Source organism: Nycticebus coucang, chromosome 16 (genome assembly GCF_027406575.1).
Source record: "Nycticebus coucang isolate mNycCou1 chromosome 16, mNycCou1.pri, whole genome shotgun sequence".
Taxonomy (NCBI): Eukaryota; Metazoa; Chordata; class Mammalia; order Primates; family Lorisidae; genus Nycticebus; species Nycticebus coucang.
Window position 1 is genome coordinate 3,718,773 of NC_069795.1, and position 19,862 is coordinate 3,738,634.

Below are 19,862 nucleotides of genomic sequence, written 5' to 3' on the forward strand. Positions count from 1 at the left end.
TCTCAAGGCAACTGCCTAAAATCCCACGAGGACTTGAGAGGGTTCACTACTGGGCAAGTGCTATCAGAACCTTGTCTCCTTGAATTTGCTTCTTCTCTCCCTTTCTTTATATATTTCTTCACTAAGCCATTCAGAAACATACCAAGTACATAACAGAATTCAGCAGCCCTGTCTGAAGAGCAGGGGGAGGGGTAACACCCTACTCTGAGCCCAGTGGATTTGAGCTGGGTCAGTCTGGGAAAGGGGACAATCAGAGAGTCTGGCCAAACTCATGGGATATTCCATGTTGACCTTGACCAAAGAGAAAGGGCAAGGGGCAGGGGCCTTCTGAAAAGGCTCCAGGGAGCAAGGCAGCACCCATCTGATCCTGGCTGTCCCAAACAAGACCCAGGGGGCCTCCAAACAGCAGCCTAACTATTTGAGGCTTTCATGCAAGGGACAGAAGAGGAGAGAGGGAAGCTATACTCAGAAGCAAGGGCTAGGTTCTGGGTCAGTAACCACACCAGGGCAAAGAAGCTGTAGTGATGACTCAGAAGAAAAAGTAAGCTTCACAATTGTCAGACTGGGGTCATAGCCATGTGAACACTGATTAAGAAATGCTTTAAAAAAAAAAAAGTAGGGCGGCGCCTGTAGCTCAACAGAGTAGGGCCCTGGCCCTATGTATCGGAAGTGGCAGGTTCAAACACAGGCCCGGCCAAAAACTGCAAAAAAAAAAAAAGTAAACTCAGAACAGAGTCCAGATTTCAAAGCATTTGAGTTGAATCAGATATTGCCTACGTTCTCTCTAAAATTTAAGGACCTACATGTGGTATTTCAAATATCACACATGAATTTCCCTAGGTCATAGAAAAAAAATGTCAGAAGCATGTTTAAGACATTTATCCTTTCAGCGATCTGATATAAAGAAAAAAGAAAATAGGCGACTCTGTGCCTTGACTTACTTGTCTGTCAAACAGCGAGTAGAGGTCGACTCTGTATCTTCATTTCCTTCTCTGCCAGAGGGTGGGAAGAGGTCGACTGCATGCCTTGACTTCCATCTCTGTCACAAGATGGCTAAGGGTTGACTCTGTGCCTTGAAATCTTCCTTTGTCACAGGGTGGGCAGAGATCGATTCTGTGCCTTGACTTCCTCCTCTGTCAGAGGGTGGCAGAGGTCGACTCTGTGCCTTGACTTCCTCCTCTGTCAGAGGGTGGCAGAGGTCGACTCTGTGCCTTGACTTACTCCTCTGTCAGAGGGTGGCAGAGGTCGACTCTGTGCCTTGATTTCTGCTCTGTCGAAGGGTGGCAGAGGTCGACTCTGTGCCTTGACTTCCTCCTCTGTCACAAGGTGGCTAAGGGTTGACTCTGTGCCTTGAAATCTTCCTTTGTCACAGGGTGGGCAGAGATTGACTCTGTGCCTTGACTTCCTCCTCTGTCAGAGGGTGGCAGAGGTCGACTCTGTGCCTTCACTTCCTCCTCTGCCAGAGGGTGGGCAGAGGTCGACTCTGTGCCTTGACTTCCTCCTCTGTCAGAGGGCGGGCAGAGGTCGATCTGTGCCTTGACTTCCTCCTCTGTCAGAGGGCGGGCAGAGGTCGACTCTGTGCCTTGACTTCCTCCTCTGTCAGAGGGTGGGCAGAGGTCGACTCTGTGCCTGGACTTCCTCCTCTGTCAGAGGGCGGGCAGAGGTAGACTCTGTGCCGAGACTTCCTCCTCTGTCAGAGGGATGGCAGAGATTGACTCTGTGCCTTGACTTCCTCCTCTGTCACAGGGTGGGCAGAGCTCCACTCTGTGTCTAGTCTTCCTCCTCTGTCAGAGGGTGGGCAGAGGTCGACTCTGTGCCTTGACTTCCTCCTCTGTCAGAGGGCGGGCAGAGGTCGACTCTGTGCCTTGACTTCCTCCTCTGTCAGAGGGGTGGCAGAGATCGACTCCGTGCCTTGACTTCCTCCTCTGTCAGAGGGATGGTAGAGATCGACTCTGTGCCTTGACTTCCTCCTCTGTCAGAGGGGTGGGCAGAAATTGACACTGTGCCTTGATTTCCTCCTCTGTCAGAGGGGTGGGCAGAGGTCGACTCTGTGCCTTGACTTCCTCCTCTGTCAGAGGGCGGGCAGAGATTGACTCTGTGCCTTGACTTCCTCCTCTGTCAGAGGGGTGGGCAGAAATCGACACTGTGCCTTGACTTCCTCCTCTGTCAGAGGGTGGGCAGAGTTCGACTCTGTGCCTTGACTTCCTCCTCTGTCAGAGGGTGGGCAGAGGTCGACTCGGTGCCTTGATTTCCTCCTCTGTCAGAGGGCGGGCAGAGGTCGACTCCGTGCCTTGACTTCCTCCTCTTTCAGAGGGCGGGCAGAGATCGACTCCGTGCCCCGACTTCCTCCTCTGTCAGAGGGGTGGCAGAGATCGACTCCGTGCCTTCACTTCCTCCTCTGTCAGAGGGATGGTAGAGATCGACTCTGTGCCTTGACTTCCTCACTGTCAGAGGGGTGGGCAGAAATCCACACTGTGCCTTGATTTCCTCCTCTGTCAGAGGGCGGGCAGTGGTCGACTCTGTGCCTTGACTTCCTCCTCTGTCAGAGGGTGGGCAGAGCTCCACTCTGTGTCTTGACTTCCTCCTCTGTCAGAGGGCGGGCAGAGGTAGACTCTGTGCCTTGACTTCCTCCTCTGTCAGAGGGCGGACAGAGATCAACTCTGTGCCTTGATTTACTCCTCTGTCAGAGGGCAGGCGGAGATCGACTCTGTGCCTTGACTTCCTCCTCTGTCAGAGGGTGGCAGAGGTCGACTCTGTGCCTTGACTTACTCCTCTGTCAGAGGGTGGCAGAGGTCGACTCTGTGCCTTGATTTCTGCTCTGTCGAAGGGTGGCAGAGGTCGACTCTGTGCCTTGACTTCCTCCTCTGTCAGAGGGTGGCAGAGATCGACTCTGTGCCTTGACTTCCTCCTCTGTCACAAGGTGGCTAAGGGTTGACTCTGTGCCTTGAAATCTTCCTTTGTCACAGGGTGGGCAGAGATCGACTCTGTGCCTTGACTTCCTCCTCTGTCAGAGGGCGGGCAGAGGTCGACTCTGTGCCTTGACTTCCTCCTCTGTCAGAGGGCGGGCAGAGGTCGACTCTGTGCCTTGACTTCCTCCTCTGTCAGAGGGGTGGCAGAGATCGACTCCGTGCCTTGACTTCCTCCTCTGTCAGAGGGATGGTAGAGATCAACTCTGTGCCTTGACTTCCTCCTCTGTCAGAGGGGTGGGCAGAAATTGACACTGTGCCTTGATTTCCTCCTCTGTCAGAGGGGTGGGCAGAGGTCGACTCTGTGCCTTGACTTCCTCCTCTGTCAGAGGGCGGGCAGAGATTGACTCTGTGCCTTGACTTCCTCCTCTGTCAGAGGGGTGGGCAGAAATCGACACTGTGCCTTGACTTCCTCCTCTGTCAGAGGGCGGGCAGAGTTCGACTCTGTGCCTTGACTTCCTCCTCTGTCAGAGGGTGGGCAGAGGTCGACTCGGTGCCTTGACTTCCTCCTCTGTCAGAGGGCGGGCAGAGGTCGACTCCGTGCCTTGACTTCCTCCTCTTTCAGAGGGCGGGCAGAGATCGACTCCGTGCCCCGACTTCCTCCTCTGTCAGAGGGGTGGCAGAGATCGACTCCGTGCCTTCACTTCCTCCTCTGTCAGAGGGATGGTAGAGATCGACTCTGTGCCTTGACTTCCTCACTGTCAGAGGGGTGGGCAGAAATCCACACTGTGCCTTGATTTCCTCCTCTGTCAGAGGGCGGGCAGTGGTCGACTCTGTGCCTTGACTTCCTCCTCTGTCAGAGGGTGGGCAGAGCTCCACTCTGTGTCTTAACTTCCTCCTCTGTCAGAGGGCGGGCAGAGGTAGACTCTGTGCCTTGACTTCCTCCTCTGTCAGAGGGCGGACAGAGATCAACTCTGTGCCTTGATTTACTCCTCTGTCAGAGGGCAGGCGGAGATCGACTCTGTGCCTTGACTTCCTCCTCTGTCAGAGGGTGGCAGAGGTCGACTCTGTGCCTTGACTTCCTCCTCTGTCACAAGGTGGCTAAGGGTTGACTCTGTGCCTTGAAATCTTCCTTTGTCACAGGGTGGGCAGAGATCGACTCTGTGCCTTGACTTCCTCCTCTGTCAGAGGGTGGCAGAGGTCGACTCTGTGCCTTGACTTCCTCCTCTGTCAGAGGGGTGGGAGAGGTCGACTCTGTGCCTTGACTTTCCCCTCTGTCAGAAGGCGGGCAGTGGTCGACTCTGTGCCTTGACTTCCTCCTCTGTCAGAGGGCGGGTAGAGGTCGACTTTGTGCCTTGACTTGCCCCTCTGTCAGAGGGCGGGCAGTGGTTGACTCTGTGCCTTGACTTCTTCCTCTGTCAGAGGGTGTGCAGAGCTCCACTCTGTGTCTTGACTTCCTCCTCTGTCAGAGGGCGGGCAGAGGTCGACTCTGTGCCTTGACTTGCCCCTCTGTCAGAGGGGTGGCAGAGGTCGACTCTGTGCCTTGACTTTCCCCTGTCTGAGGGCGGGCAATGGTCGACTCTGTGCCTTGACTTCCTCCTCTGTCAGAGGGTGGGCAGAGCTCCACTCTGTGTCTTGACTTCCTCCTCTGTCAGAGGGCGGGCAGAGGTCGACTCTGTGCCTTGACTTCCTCCTCTGTCAGAGGGGTGGCAGAGATCGACTCCATGCTTTGACTTCCTCCTCTGTCGGAGGGATGGCAGAGATCGACTCTGTGCCTTGACTTCCTCCTCTGTCAGAGGGGTGGGCAGAAATTGACACTGTGCCTTGATTTCCTCCTCTGTCAGAGGGGTGAGCAGAAATCAACACTGTGCCTTGAATTCCTCCTCTGTCAGAGGGATAGCAGAGATCGACTCTGTGCCTTGACTTCCTCCTCTGTCAGAGGGGTGGGCAGAAATCGACAGTGTGCCTTGACTTCCTCCTCTGTCAGAGGGCGGGCAGAGTTCGACTCTGTGCCTTGACTTCCTCCTCTGTCAGAGGGGTGGGCAGAAATCGACAGTGTGCCTTGACTTCCTCCTCTGTCAGAGGGCGGGCAGAGGTCGACTCTGTGCCTTGACTTCCTCCTCTGTCAGAGGGCAGGCAGAAGTCGACTCTGTGCCTTGACTTCCTCCTCTGTCAGAGGGCGGGCAGAAGTCGACTCTGTGCCTTGACTTCCTCCTCTGACAGAGGGCGGGCAGAAGTCGACTCTGTGCCTTGAGTTCCTCCTCTGTCAGAGGGCGGGCAGAGGTCGACTCTGTGCCTTGACTTCCTCCTCTGTCAGAGGGTGGGCAGAAGTCGACTCTGTGCCTTGACTTCCTTCTCTGACAGAGGGCGGGCAGAAGTTGACTCTGTGCCTTGACTTCCTCCTCTGTCAGAGGGCGGGCAGAGGTCGACTCTGTGCCTTGACTTCCTCCTCTTGTCAGAGGGCGGGCAGAGGTCGACTCTGTGCCTTGACTTCCTCCTCTGTCAGAGGGGTGGGCAGAAATCGACACTGTGCCTTGATTTCCTCCTCTGTCAAAGGGTGGGCAGAGATCGACTCTGTGCCTTGACTTCCTCCTCTGTCAGAGGGCGGGCAGAGGTCGACTCTGTGCCTTGACTTCCTCCTCTGTCAGAGGGTGGGCAGAGGTCGACTCTGTGCCTTGACTTCCTCCTCTGTCAGAGGGTGGCAGAGATCGACTCTGTGCCTTGACTTCCTCCTGTTCAGAGGGCGAGCAGAGGTCGACTCTGTGCCTTGAGTTCCTCCTCTGTCAGAGGGCGGGCAGAGGTCGACTCTGTGCCTTGACTTCCTCCTCTGTCAGAGGGCGGGCAGAGATCGACTCTGTGCCTTGACTTCCTCCTCTGTCAGAGGGCGGGTAGAGGTCGACTCTGTGCCTTGACTTCTTCCTCTGTCAGAGGGTGGGCGGAGGTCGACTCTGTGCCTTGACTTCCTCCTCTGTCAGAGGGCGGGCAGAGGTCGACTCTGTGCCTTGACTTCCTTTTCTGTCAGAGGGTGGGTGGAGGTCGACTCTGTGCCTTGACTTCCTCCTCTGTGAGAGGGTGGGCGGAGGTCGACTCTGCTCCTTTACTTTCTCTGTCAGAGGGTGAGTTGAAGTCCACTCCATGCTTTGACATCTTCCTGTGTCAGAGGGCAGGCAGAGGTCGACTCTGTGCCTTGACTTCCTCCACTGTCTGAGGGTGGGGAGAAGTTGACTCTCTCCCTTGATTTCCTCTGCTATCAGAGGTTGGGTATAGGTCGAGTCTGTGCCTTTATTTCCTCCTCTGTCAGAGGGTGGGCAGAGATCGACTCTGTGCCTTGACTTTCCCCTGTGTCAGAGATGGGGTAGAGTTCAATTCTCTGCTTTCTGTGGCTCCCTCACCTGTTTGTGGTCCTTGACATGTATTCTGTGTGCACCTCCTACCCTAGCCTTTTGCCTTTGCCTAGCACTTGCTCTGTCCTGGCCCATGCAGATGGCCCTCTGCCCTTCACAGCTTTGTTCTAAAGCCATCAGCTTAGGTAAGCCTCCCAGGAGAGCAGGCCTGCAAGAGTGCCTTCTCACCCCATATTCCTGGCACTTGTGCCATTTGACGATCTCTGTTGGTCATTTTCCGTCCGTACCTGCTTCTTGACCCCCACCAAGGTGGATGAGTGCTTGGCACACTGGATGCTGCAAATCATTGTTAAATGAATGAATCGCTTTCAAATTTGATTACAAAACATAAAATAAGTTATCTTACTATCCACAGAATGTTAATAAGGGCATACTCAATTTTTCTAAAGAACTACAAGACTTAAGTTTTTTAAGACCCTGGATGTCTGTGACATTTCACCAAGGCAGAGGGACAGATGGTCGATGTTGCATGAAAGGCTTTTCCTGCTGCTTTGGCACTCTAGCAAGTGGAAGTCACGTATAACTTACCAGAGGCTTGTTCTTTTCGTTGTTTAAGGTTTGCTTCTGGAGTTTAAATCTGTTTGTACCATTCTCATAGCCTTTTGAATGCTGGGAGAAAAATATTAATTAATTAATATTAATTATAATTCAGAACAATTACTGAATCCACAGCCAGAATATAAAACTAATTCTACTGCATCAAAGATACTATCTTCACAAAAAAGCTACCACAAGGAAATAAGACAAATAATTTCAATAAAATAATGGGCTGTAATCTTAAGGCTCCAGACTTTCAGGTAACAGAATGTTACCTGTCAGAGCCTCTTCTTTTTTTTAATTTTTATTTTTTTATAAAGTCTTTTCTTAACCAAATAGCCAAGACCAAGTTATAACAAAATGCAAAAATGCCAATTAAGGCAATGTAACTTTCCTTAATAGCTTGGACATTTCTTAATGGTTTTAAAATGAAAGGCATTTGAAAATAGTACAGTCCAACACACTAGTGTAACAAGCGAAGAACAAAGACCTTCCATGTCAGGCAATTGATGCAGACAGGAAAACACCCCACAGGGGGAAAGAGTAGTCAGGAGCTCCCTGAAGGCAGCTCTGCCACTGGCTGGAGAGAGGAAGCATGAAAGGATTACACTGTTGCCTTCAAAACTCAGAATCATTTCAAAAATTATCTCTCATTTCCAAGTGAAAAGATGGAGAAATGAAGGCAGTTTCTTGGGCACTAAGATAAAGGTGTCATTTCCTGATCATTATTTCTAAAAGTCTTGATGTTGAAAGCCCTTTGAAGATAATTAATGGTGTCAAAAATAATTCTTGAAATTCTCTAACAATAAAAATTCATTGTGCTTTGTTTCTGAAACAGTCTAAATGAAATTTCTTTAAAATAAATATTTAATCTATACACAGAAAGACATTATTTATTCACACCATTCTAAACCAAACCAAATAATCTCTACAAGAGGCCCAGGGTATTCAGATTCCTGACACTAGTTCTGGGCTTAGTTTGGGAAGAAAACACCACCAGACTTGGAAGTCAGACCCACAGGGCATCTGAAATGCCCGGAAACTGGGGAAAACAGTGCGTTTGTTAAATGCCGTTCAGATTAACAGTTAGACACACCCTTTTACATCTAGAGGCCTCTGAAAGGTATTTGGAAGTTAAAGAAAAATTATTGATCATATTACTTGAAAATAAAGCAAAGTGCTTTAAAAAAATGTTTGTGTTTTGTGCGCCGAAGAGCCTGGTGTCTGTGGGCATGAAGGCAGAGCCTCCTGGACTTGGGGAAGAGATCTTGCTGGTGGTCCCCGGCCATTCCAGGCAGAAGCAAAGATGCTTTCCCGCTCCCCAGGAGTCAGTCACACCACACTGTGCAGAGCGCACCAGCATTCTCTGGGTCCTTTTCTTCCTTGTCAATAGAGCCAGGGATATGGGTGTGCAAGACCAAGCCTATTTTACAACTCCTTTGCAGCTTGGTGTGGCTGGCTAAGCAGAAGTGAAGAACTTCCAGGAAATATCCTGAAAGAGAAGCGGCCTGCCCTTAATTTCCCTGTCCTTGCTGCTCACTGGAACACATGTAATGGCTGGAGCTCCAGCAGCCATCAAGACCAATCATTCACTCATGCATTCAACAAATAATTATTAAGAATCTACTGTGTACCAGGCACTGTTGCAATTGCTTGGGCTGTGTCACCTTGGAAATGAAAGCTATGCACAGGGGGCAACATAAAGACAGGAGGAGCCTGGTCTCTGATACTGGGACACAGCACACCACCCTGGGCCAGCTATGTGCATTTCTTGAATAGGTAAATACAATTCTATCTCATTTTAGCCACAGCTTACAGGCTTTCCTATTAGCTGCTACTGAACCTAACCCCAAATAATATGGAGATAAAGGCATTACATTTGGCAAAATCCCTAATACAGGATTTTAGACCCAATATAGGTCCTAGGTTAGGCCCAAAATAAATATCTTTTTTTTTTTTTGTAGAGACAGAGTCTCACTTTATGGCCCTCGGTAGAGTGCCGTGGCCTCACACAGCTCACAGCAACCTCCAACTCCTGGGCTTAGGCGATTCTCCTGCCTCAGCCTCCTGAGTAGCTGGGACTACAGGTGCCCGCCATAACGCCCGGCTATTTTTTTGGTTGCAGTTTGGCCGGGGCTGGGTTTGAACCCACCACCCTCGGTATATGGGGCCGGCACCTTACCAACTGAGCCACAGGCGCCACCCTCAAAATAAATATCTTAAACTCAAGTAATCTAGAGGTAAAACACAAATCAGAAGGACACACCCTCACAGCAGGAAGGAGGCCTAGATGGGCTCCTAGACGGGCCATGGGCTGCATGTGGAGAAGATCCACCCACTTCCTGAAGCCCCTGTATGCCTGCTTCCTGCCCTCAGGCCTGGCCACCCCTGGGGGAGGGCCCTTCTCCAGGGCAGAAGGTCAGTTTCAGAGTTCCTTTGCCTCGAGGCTGGGCAGTCCGGGCAGTGGCACACAGCACCAGGAAGGCACCACCAGCTTGTGCATGCTTACAGACCGAAATGCATGTTGTGGCAGGAACATAGCTTTAGACACATTTTAAATATCAACGATAGTAGTGAAAAAAATCACATGGTGTTTGACCTTCCTTCCTGAAGGCAGTGGTTTTCAAAATTAAATTAGTTTCCTTATTTTGTTTTTGATAAAGCACCAGAATCCTCTTTCCAAATGAATGTCAGCTGAAAGCACGGCATCCGCAACAGCCAGGAGAGCTCTCCGCTCCCTCTGGTTCAGCGCCGACCCAGACAGGAGTCGCCTCGCTGGCCTTTGCACTTCAGTGGGGCAAACAGTAAGCAGGTCAAGGGGACTTTATACAGAATGAAATGGGAGCTGCTGGGTGACATGAAGGTTAAACAAGGTGGGGCCACAGTCTGACTTCTGTGTCAAGAAGGTCTTTGTATGTGATGTGTGAAGAGGAGGTTTGAGAAGGGCAAAAGTAGATTGTCCCAGGAGGCTGCTGATGGTGGCTCAGAGAGATGAAGGTGGTATCTGGGACCACAGTCGGGGAGGTGAGAGGGTCTCCATTCCATACCCCCCCCCCCCCAATATACACGCAGAAGGAACCTGGCCAGGCATGGGGTGCCAGAGGAGCTGAGGCGACCCCTGCAGGTCTGGCCTGTCCATGGTTGCCAGTGGCTCCTTGTCTAAAATGGGGAATACCAGGGGACCAGTGGATTTAGGGGTGAAATCAAAGGGGCTCCTCTGGTTGTGTTAAGTTTGAGACAAGCAGACATGCCATGGGAAGGTGAAGTGATCACGCACCTGTGACCCTGGGGCTGGGGGCAGAAAGCCAAGCCGACTGAAATGCTAAAAGCCCCAGGCCTGGGGCCCCACGGCAGCATGCTAGCCAAGGGAGGGAGTATCTCCTGGAGGGAGGGAACCCGGCGTCAGTGCAGATGGCAGGTTGAATGGGGCGAGGCTGGGGAGCTGACCACGTCATGTGGCCACATGACATTGCTGGGGACCTAGACAGGCTGTTTCAGGGGATGGAGGAGGCCCAACGAGAGGAGGGTGCTGCAGTGGGGAGAGTGTAAGGGCAGACAGACTTTCTTCCAAGACAGTGGTTAATGCCCCTGCATGTGCCTGGTATGTTGCTGGGGACAGCGGAAGAGTGGAGGTGACTGTCAGACCTTGGGCTGAGAGAGGGGAGGGGACTGGGGCTGAGTGGAGGACTGGCCATGGGTGGAGGCGTGCAGGGCGGGAGCTCTGCACAATCCTGACCGTGGGGGCCTTTGCCAGCTGAGCATGAGCAGATGGAACAGGAGAGAAGGGACAGGTGCTGGGCACCTGTCCTAGATGGCTGCCATCTAAGGTGACAGCAACTAGCTCACCTGCACCTTTTATCCAGTCACCCTGGGGCCCTAGAACTGCCAACAATTTGAGGGTGGGACTCTTGTCCTTACTTTTTTTCCACTGACACTGCACAGGTAAAATCGAGCTAGCGAAGGGACCAGAACACCCAGCAGTCAGCACCCCATTCTAGAAGACAAGGGCTGGGGAAGAAGTCCTTACCGTAGACAGGGTAGAGGAGCACCTGACGTCCTTGGGATCTGAAAGAGAGAACAGGAGGGCTGTGTGGAACATGTGCCCGAGGCCTGCAGACCAACAGCACCGTGTACAGAGACAGCGCTGCACTGGGAGCCGGCAGATGGGCACAGCAGCTGCTCTTGCCACGCAAGTGAACAGAGGTAACCACATGCGGATATGTTAGTTTGCGTCACTGGAGAAGCCATCTTTTCACTACCTGCCCTGTAACACCGTGCTGTTCACCTAAATAAACACACAATTTACTTCAAGAAAAACACCTTATATTTTTACTAAATAGGCATACATTTAAGAAAAAGCCATCAGCATGACAGGTGAGCTGGGCCACCCCACAGAAGAAGGAGGTCACAGCAGGTCATATCTACATGTGTCAAACAGGAAAGTGTATCAGAGCAGTAAGGTTAAGCAACATTTGTATGCTACGGAATTCATTAGAAATGAAAATGAGTAGAGACAAAGCATCTATCTTGATAAAAAATAAAAGGTTTTTACGCAAATCAAAGGAGGGAGGAAATGTAGAAAGAAACAAGTGGAGCCAGTGCGAGACCGCCAAGGTGCGACAGCACCCAGGCAGCAAGGTGCAGAGCTGGGGTGGCCACTGGTCCTCCGGACTTGCTTTGCCCCATCCCCTCAGCACCCAGAATCCTCGTCTTTTTACAGCCTTTGCTAAAATCATTTACTGCCTTGAAATTCTGTATTTTGAGCGTCCTGTCTCACAGTTCTTCCCTGCTCAGCATGGGTGACAACCCTCGGCTGAACTTGCCAAGGGTCAGTGACGAGGGACAAGGGGGGAGCAAAAATAAAGCAGTGCACCTGACTGATGCCTTCTCCCCAACTGCAGAGAGCTGCTCAGCGCAGCTAGTTGTTACAAGACTCAGACACCAGGAGGGAATATACGCTAACATGGTGGCAGGAGGCGCTCGTGGGTGTTCTGTCCTGCTACAGAAGACAGTACACAGCCCTCCAATCCATCAGTGTGCTCTGTGGCCAGAGCAGACCAGGGGACAAAGGACATCTGGATCATAGCACCTGCCCCAGGTGGACCCAGGAGGCCTCATTTATAAGAGTCCAGCTCAGGCCTGAGGGAGTGGCAGGAGTCTGGATCTGCAGACCAAGCTCTTCTTGGGGACAGAAGGAGTGAGCAAGACCTTGGCCGGCCAGAGGCCCAGAGTGAGGGGAGGCTCTTGCAGGGAGGCCGGCTGGCTCTCCAGTTGAGGGGCTGCTCAAAAGGGAAGTTTCAGAGGCAAAATACACAGACAAGGAATAGGGAGTCCTTATCAAAGTCAGGAAGGTGGATGGAGAAGCCCCTCAATCCCATGGCCCCAGAGCAGAGGACCTGTGGCAGGGTCTCCCTGAAGGTTCTGGGCTCCCCTCACCGTGGGGTGGATCTGAGCAGTGTGGGATGGGGCCTCCCTGCAGAGAGGTGGGAGCCAACATGGGATACAAGCCTTTCCAGAATCCGACCTCCCAAGAGACGGGAGGTTGTAAGCCTGGCCAACTTCCTTCGGGCTCCTGGGGGCCTTGCCAGTGCCCTGGAGTCCTAGGCAGGAAAGAGAGGGCGCTGGAATGCAGGGCATGTCCATGTCGTCTCCCATGGATGCTTGGCATGCAGGCAAGGGAGGGTGGGCGGGGGTGGAGGACAAGAGTGTCCAGACTGGGCTGAGATGCAGCCCGGTGGCTGTGGCTGGGAAGAGACACTCCCTGTGGTCGGATACTTATTTATTTATTTATTTTTGAGACAGAGTCTCATTTCGTCAACCCTAGTAGAGTGCCGGGCATCATAGTTCACAGCAACCTCCAACTCTTGGGCTCAAGTGATTCTCTTGCCTCAGCCTCCGAAGTAGCTGGGACTATAGGCACCTGCCATAATGCCTGGCTGTTTTTAGAGACAGCATCTCGCTCTGGCTCAGACTGGTCTCGAACCCATGAGCTCAGGCAATCCACCTGCCTTGGCCTTCCAGAGTGCGGGGATTACAGGCATGAGCCACTGCACCCAGCCTACCCATCCATTTAATTGGCAGGGACAGAAGGGAAAGGCTTGTAGGACAGAGTGACACTGATAGGCAGTATTTCTCAAACTGAGTAATGTTCGGGTGCTTTTGAAAGAAAGAGTTCTTACAGTTTGCAAAAAACCTCTCAACCGTTAGGGTTCCAGGGACCCAGATTTGAGAAACAAGGATTTAAGACATTAAATTCCTATTGTAGAAAAATATCTTTCAAATGATATTATCTCTGTAAGAGAAGACAGCATTTATAAACATATTTTGTTAAGATAATTGTATAAATTTGAATAATTTTTAATTGAACCCTCAAGACACATTCAAGGACCCAAGGTGTCAAGGGCCAAAGTCCGAGATCATCCGAGTAGGGGAGCCAGCACCAGCCACACCCCAGACTACCACATCCTAACCACGGTCAGGCCTTGGGCAGGTCTCCTCAGCCCCGTAACTGGGACCAGCCCTCCAGGCCTAGCACAGCACGTGGCCCTCCAAGGGTGGGGGTCCCTGGGAGAAGCCATTCACTGCCTGGCCACCCCAGGAAACATCTCAGTGTAACAGTGCAGAGGCAGTGGCATAGGGCAGGTGTTCACTGGTTCCCCCAAGAATGTGAAAAATGTCTCAACTCACAGCAGGTAGCAAGGGCACCTGCAGACTGTAACACCAAAGGGTGACTTCGGCCTTCAGAGTGTGGCTGACACCCAGCAGGAGAACATGAGGCAGAGAGAGGTGCCAAGCTGGGCCCTGCAGACAGGCTTAGTGGGAGCTCAGGGGTGAGGGTGGAGCGGTCAGGGGGGCCCAACATGGACGCTGGGCTCTGCAGGGGGTGGAAATGACCAGCTGTCCAGCACATGCCTGAGGAGAGCAAATGGGGGAGTGAGGACCGTGAGTGGCTGAGTGAGGATGGTGCAAACTGGGGACCTTGACTCCCAGAACATGAGGAAAGAGGTCAAGTGTGGGCTGGGGACAAAAAGAGGAGTGGGGAGAAATCTGTCCCATCCCATGAGAACAGGAACAATCTTAAATACATTTATTAGCAATGACTAAAGGCTAATACTCTACTACAGGTAGGAACTGCCAGGACTGCAGGGATGGGGGCAAAGGAGGACAGCCCTGAGCACGTGTGCCTTTGGTCAGAGCTGGGGGCACACGGGAAGCCGGTGGGACGCTGCGTGGGCTCCCCCGCCCGGGTCCTGTGTCAGTCTAGTGATACCTCCTAGACTTCCAGGCATGCTCTGCTGGCTTCCAGGCCTGGGGGCCCCGAGAAGCTGAGACTGCACTCCCGTCCCAGAGTGGATCTGGAGGAGGGAGACAGTGCCTGAGGCCACAACTGCAGGGTGCCCTACGAACAGGAGGGGGGCATATTTCTGAACATTACCCCCACTCCCCATTTCCCTCAGAAGCCACTAGAGTGGTGGTTGGAGGAAGGAGGCTCTGATTTTATCATGAAATGCCAGAGCTTTGTTGTTCTTGAAAACCCTGCACTGCGTGGGGACAATGCCCTATCCTGAGCTGAATGGCAACAGGGCTGGGATGCTGCAGGGAGCAGGCTATCCTGAGCCCAAGCCCTGTTCTCACCTCATTTCCTCTTCCCCACAGCCAACCCTTCACCAGTTGAGGAGGAAAATGAGTCACTGTGGACTCTAGACCTCAGGCAGGACACACCCAGGGGCACCTGAGCACCAGGAAGAGGAAGCACCTAGTTCTCCAGGTAGCTATTGTGTAAGATACCTGGAGACAGGTGGCAGGTGACACCTTCCCAGAATTCCAGTGACACACCAGCTAGGGCTGAAAGCCACATGTGGCACGTTGGCAAAGGAGCCCCCCACCTGTCCGAGAATCCCCTTGCTCAAGCCACTCTGAGATGCTGCTGAGTGGTAACCTGGCTTCTGGAGAACACAGCGACAGGGGGCTGAGCACCAGGGAGTGCCTGTGAATTCCTCATCTGAATGTTTATTTCTGCTTGTGCCAACACAGAAGACTGGTCCGACAGCCTCCGACCTCACAGCTGGCTGGATGCAGTTCTTTTAAAAATTAAAAGGTTAGCTTTATCAAAAAGGAAAAGGTGAGGAATTAAATAGAACAAGCACTCCTTCCCCTCCCGGATAATGAGGCTGCAGCTCTGAACACGGAGCTGAGTCTCGTTACCGCCTGGTACAGAGGGAGGGCTAATTACTGAGCACCCCTTCCTGGTAGCCGGAGGCAGGGAGTTACCTGATACCACTGTGTTTTGCTTCTAGCCCAGTCTTCCTGGAACACCATTTCCAGAACAGCTTGTGGGTCAGCACCCTGGCACAAAATGTCTGGGCAGCACTGGCTGCTCTGCCATCATGTAACTGCTCAGAACACCTCAACTTTACACACTAATGTCAAATTCAATTAAATCAAAGGTTTGGTATTGAATCTGAAATGCTTTTCTGGTAGACACTCTTTACCTAATTAGATGTTAATCAAGTCTTAAGTCATGCCATGGTTTTATGACATCGTTCAAGATAGATCTTTGCAGGAAGCAAATAAGCCAGCAGGTGCAGCCAACAGGCTGGGCCTGTGTCCTGCATGTGTGCCCCAAGGAGCACACAGAATGAGATTCCCCAACAGAATGCCGAATGCTTTGGGTAAGGGTGGGGCAGGATGATGGGAGAGAAGGAATCTGGATCCTGATCACTCCAGAAATCAGGAAAGAACTGAAAATCTGGTAGGACCAGGAGAGAGTGGGCTGCCTAGGGGCGCAGGTCCAGGAACAAGGACACCTCCCCGGTGAGGTGGGACAGAGCAGCCCTCCTCCCCTGCTCTCGAACATGCACTCACAGCTCTCCCCAGCAACCAAGGCTTCCTGCAGAGGGTCATCTCCAAGCCTCATATACTCACGTTCAATGAGGAAGAGAAAGCACACGATCCCCATCGCTGCCACAATGGCCCCCGGCACGATGAAGGACAGGCCCCAGCACGTGGACACCCAGTAGCCAGCAATCAACGACCCCAAAATGTTGCCCACGGAGGTATGGGAATTCCAGACCCCCATAATCAAACCTCGTCTGCAACACAACAAGACATACAGCAAAGTGGTGCTGAGAAGCCTCACCGAGTGGGTTACTGCAGGGCACAGTGGAGCCTGGAGGTCAGGAGAGACGGGTGCAGCTGTCATGGGTACAGCTGAGCCACACAGACCCAACTCTGCCCATAACACAAAGGGCTGGGAAATGCTGCCTCACAGGACACAGGCCAGCCAAATGTCACAACTTTAAGCCCTAGAAGTTTCCATCATCTTAATTTAAAGAGGAGCCTAGTTGAAGTGTTTTTGCTATAATGAGTCTAAAGAAAAACTAAAAGTAAAGTGGTCTCATTTTCATCAGAATCTTTTTAGAAAACAAATGCTGTTGGAGGCAGGGCCCCTCTCTCACCTTCCTTTTCCAAACCAGTTGCCGAGACAGGTGACGACACTGGGCCAGCCCGTGGTCTGCACCAGTCCATTGATGACCTATAAGAGAGGCCGGAAAGAAATTCGCCAAGAGCGGAAACACACTCCAGAGCGCACAATACAGGCCAGGCCCACAGGGCTGTTCTCTGTCATTTCCACCTTGGGAGCAGGGCTGGGACTCTCTCAGAAGGGGCACAGCTTTGCTCATGTGAGCCTCAGCTGCCAAAGATGGAATCTAAGCTGTACATTTATGCATAATTTGAACTATATTTACAGTTTCCAACTATGTATGCAGGTGTATATATACTTTCAAAATAAAATTTACACATGCCTGTTGTGGAGATTTCAGAATAAGTAGAGAAGGGCAAGAAAAGAGCCCAGGCAGCCCACTCTGGGGGATGGTGCCTGGCAGCGGCTGGGCACAGGCCTTTCCGGTCTCTTCTGAGTCTAAAGACTTCACAGAGAGAAAGTCTCCTTTCACGGACGTGTTTGCAGAACTGTCCTGTGAATGGCGGTTCTCTCTCACAGTGGCATGGAGAAGGCACAGCTGGTAATCATCGTCTGAAATGACTACAATCTTCACCTAACCCTGGGCAGAGGGCTCCTGTACTTTTTAAGAATGTCTTAAGTTTCAAGAGGGACTCAGAGGGTGTACAGGTGACTGAGTCTGCTTTAGTGTCCTGAGAATCAGGGACAACTCCTACAAGATGTATGAAACGAGGGCCAGCTCAGCCCTTACTCTCGAACATGCGCCCACAGCTCTCACTGAACTGGGCAGTCACCTGCTGCTGCCTCTGGTCGGACCACACTTGGCCATCGCTTTGGGAATATGCCAGAACTCTGGGAAATTATTTCTGTCTTCCTTCGCATTTTCTATGTTACTTTTATAATTGAATCAGCTAACTTTTTTAAGTGATATAGGAAAATCTTAAAACGCAAAACTGAATACAATTTGCTCTGATGATTTTGTATCTCCCCAGTCCAGGCTATCTGGAGAACCCCAGAAGCTGCACAAACTGGAGCTGAGCATCATCACGTCTGGTTGCTTTCCGCGGCTGTCAGTATTTGTCCATAGGAAGGGTAAAAGCTGAGGGATGCCAGCGGGCTGGGCCAGCTTGAAGGGCAAAGCAGGGCTCTCTCAGACCTTCCTGCCTTCCAGCACCTTCAACTTCTCTCCATTCCTCCCCACGGACTGCCAAGGACTCCAAAGTAGCTCCCCTGCACCCTTGCCACACCCACTTCCCTCTGCAGGGCCCCCCACATTTCTGTCTGTCCCGACCACTTTGAGACCCAGCCAACTGTATGTTTTCTCTGCAGGCTTGAACCCAAGCTTCCCTTGCACATTCCCAGGCACCAGTAAGGGTATTTATGCTGTTGCCCAGAACACTGACAGAGCCCTGGGCCTTCCTGTACACCCCGCCTCGCTGCAGACAGCCCTGCTGGACCTCTCTGTCCTGCTTCCTGTCAACCCCTCTGTCTGGGCGCTCTCCTAATAATTAGTGCTTCTTTCTTTGGAATCCCAACCAGCCCCATCTCAGGACAGTTTGGGGCACTCCCTGGTGGGAACCACAGCTGCCACAGCTTTGGGGGCAACTAACTCGAGCTGGGGGACGATAGCTCCTAACTCCTGAGGGATCAGATCTGTTGTCAGACAGTGTTTCAAACTCATCCAAATGAAGTCAGAGTGAGAGCCTCATGCTTCACCTGGGCACTGACAGATGTGATTCTTCAATAGGCAACTCCTGAAACGGAGAGAAACTTCCTGGCAGAAACCTCCAGAGCAGAATAAAAAGGAAGAACTTCATGCCTCAGCTGCCCCTGACCTCAGACATGACAGTGTTGCTCCTACCACCACCTTGGCAGAGGCGGGGTTCCTCATCATAAATACCCCATCCTACCTACCACAAAAACCCCACCAGGGTGAGCCATGGATCCAAACCCTTACCTGAGTCACCACGTAGAATCCCAAACTATGGATGTCATAGAAATATCCTACCCCGAACAGGGCAGTGAAGGCTCCGCTGGCAAGCATGCCGAATGTGAGGTAGTACCGGGTGGGCAGGCGCTCCCCTAGGATGCCACTGTGGGGAGAGGGGATCGGGGGAGGGGGACAAGAAGGATGGCGTGGTGAGCGAACACCCAGAACGGAAATGGCCTGGCGTGTCTTTCCAGATGCTTTCATTCTGTTCTCTGAGCTTTGAGAACTCTAAGTTCTGATAATTTCCAGGCAGGTTCGACACTACTATTTCCCTGCAGAGTGTCTACTCACCATAAACCAGCAATTGGTAACATTTACAAGACTTTTTATTTTTAATAAAAGTAACTAGAAACAAGATTAAACACTATGAATTACATGTGACAGTTGTCAATTACTGAAAACAAGAACTTTTCCTGCTAGTTAATCCTGCTTTAATGTAAATGTATGTAGTATTCACATTTCAACTGACAGACTACAGAGGGATGTCTTACAAGCTTGGGCAATCACTTACAAAAGGGAGCACTTTACAGGCTTGGGCAATTCACCACCCCATGTGCTATGATTAAGTCATCTGTGTTTAAAATGCCCAACTAGATGGCAACACCTGGGGAAATGATAACCACCCTCTGCCGGCCACCATCTCCTGCCACAATTACTTTCCCTGGTTTAGTTTTAAAACTGGAAACTTTGTTTTTAAGAGAAGGCCTGAAGCACTGGGTGGAGTCCCTCGGATGAGTTGGGACCTCTTTGAAGTCTTGCCTTCTAGAGATGTGCAGGGCTGCCTCATGGGGCTGTGCTCACTCTCTCCAGACTGATTAGTCACCGTGAGCAGGGGTCGTTACGAAGCCAAGTCACCCCTATGTTCTATCTCTTCTGCGTGCCCCTGTGCACACTGGCCCACACAGTCCTGTGCGTGATGCCCTCTGCCACGTTACAATGCAGCATGAGGCCCCTGCCAGATGTAACCACCTGATCTTGGTCTTGAGCTAAATAAAGCTTTTTTCTTTATAAATTATCCAATCTCAGGTATTCCATTATAGTAACAAAACAACTGAGCATCTCTATGATGCTCTTTAAAAAAAATCCCTGCTGGGGCGGCGCTGTGGCTCAGTGAGCAGGGCGCCGGCCCCATATGCCGAGGGTGGTGGGCTCAAACCCGGCCCCGGCCAAACTGCAACCAAAAAATAGCTGGGTGTTGTGGCAGACGCCTGTAGTCCCAGCTGCTCGGGAGGCTGAGGCAAGAGAATCGCGTAAGCCCAAGAGTTAGAGGTTGCTGTGAGCCGTGTGACGCCACAGCACTCTACCCGAGGGCGGTACAATGAGACTCTGTCTCTACAAAAAAAAAAAAAAATCCCTGCTGGACTGACATGATACCATTTTTAATTCACTAACCCCAACTTCTATCACCCATGTAACATTTGGCACCTACCTACTTCAATTCAAGAGTGGGGTCAAGAGTGGCTGGGTGTGTACCACGTGCCAGGCAGTTCTGAGCCTCTGCACACATGGACTCAGTTAATCCTCACCACAATCCTGTGTCACGAGAACTATGGTTTCTCCCA

The 19,862-nt window shown here is 51.7% G+C and overlaps 1 protein-coding gene across 1 annotated transcript in view; it reads right to left on the reverse strand.

The window, feature by feature from the left end:
- Positions 1–19,862, reverse strand: part of SLC37A1 (solute carrier family 37 member 1) — a 65,389-nt gene that overhangs the window by 27,124 nt on the left and 18,403 nt on the right. Inside the window, exons 6-10 of the mRNA XM_053564386.1 lie at positions 18,268–18,403; positions 16,306–16,382; positions 15,773–15,939; positions 10,875–10,912; positions 6,839–6,919 (exon numbers count right to left, since the gene is read on the reverse strand). Coding sequence (XP_053420361.1) covers positions 6,839–6,919; positions 10,875–10,912; positions 15,773–15,939; positions 16,306–16,382; positions 18,268–18,403 — 499 coding nt within the window. The remainder of the gene's footprint in view (positions 1–6,838; positions 6,920–10,874; positions 10,913–15,772; positions 15,940–16,305; positions 16,383–18,267; positions 18,404–19,862) is intronic.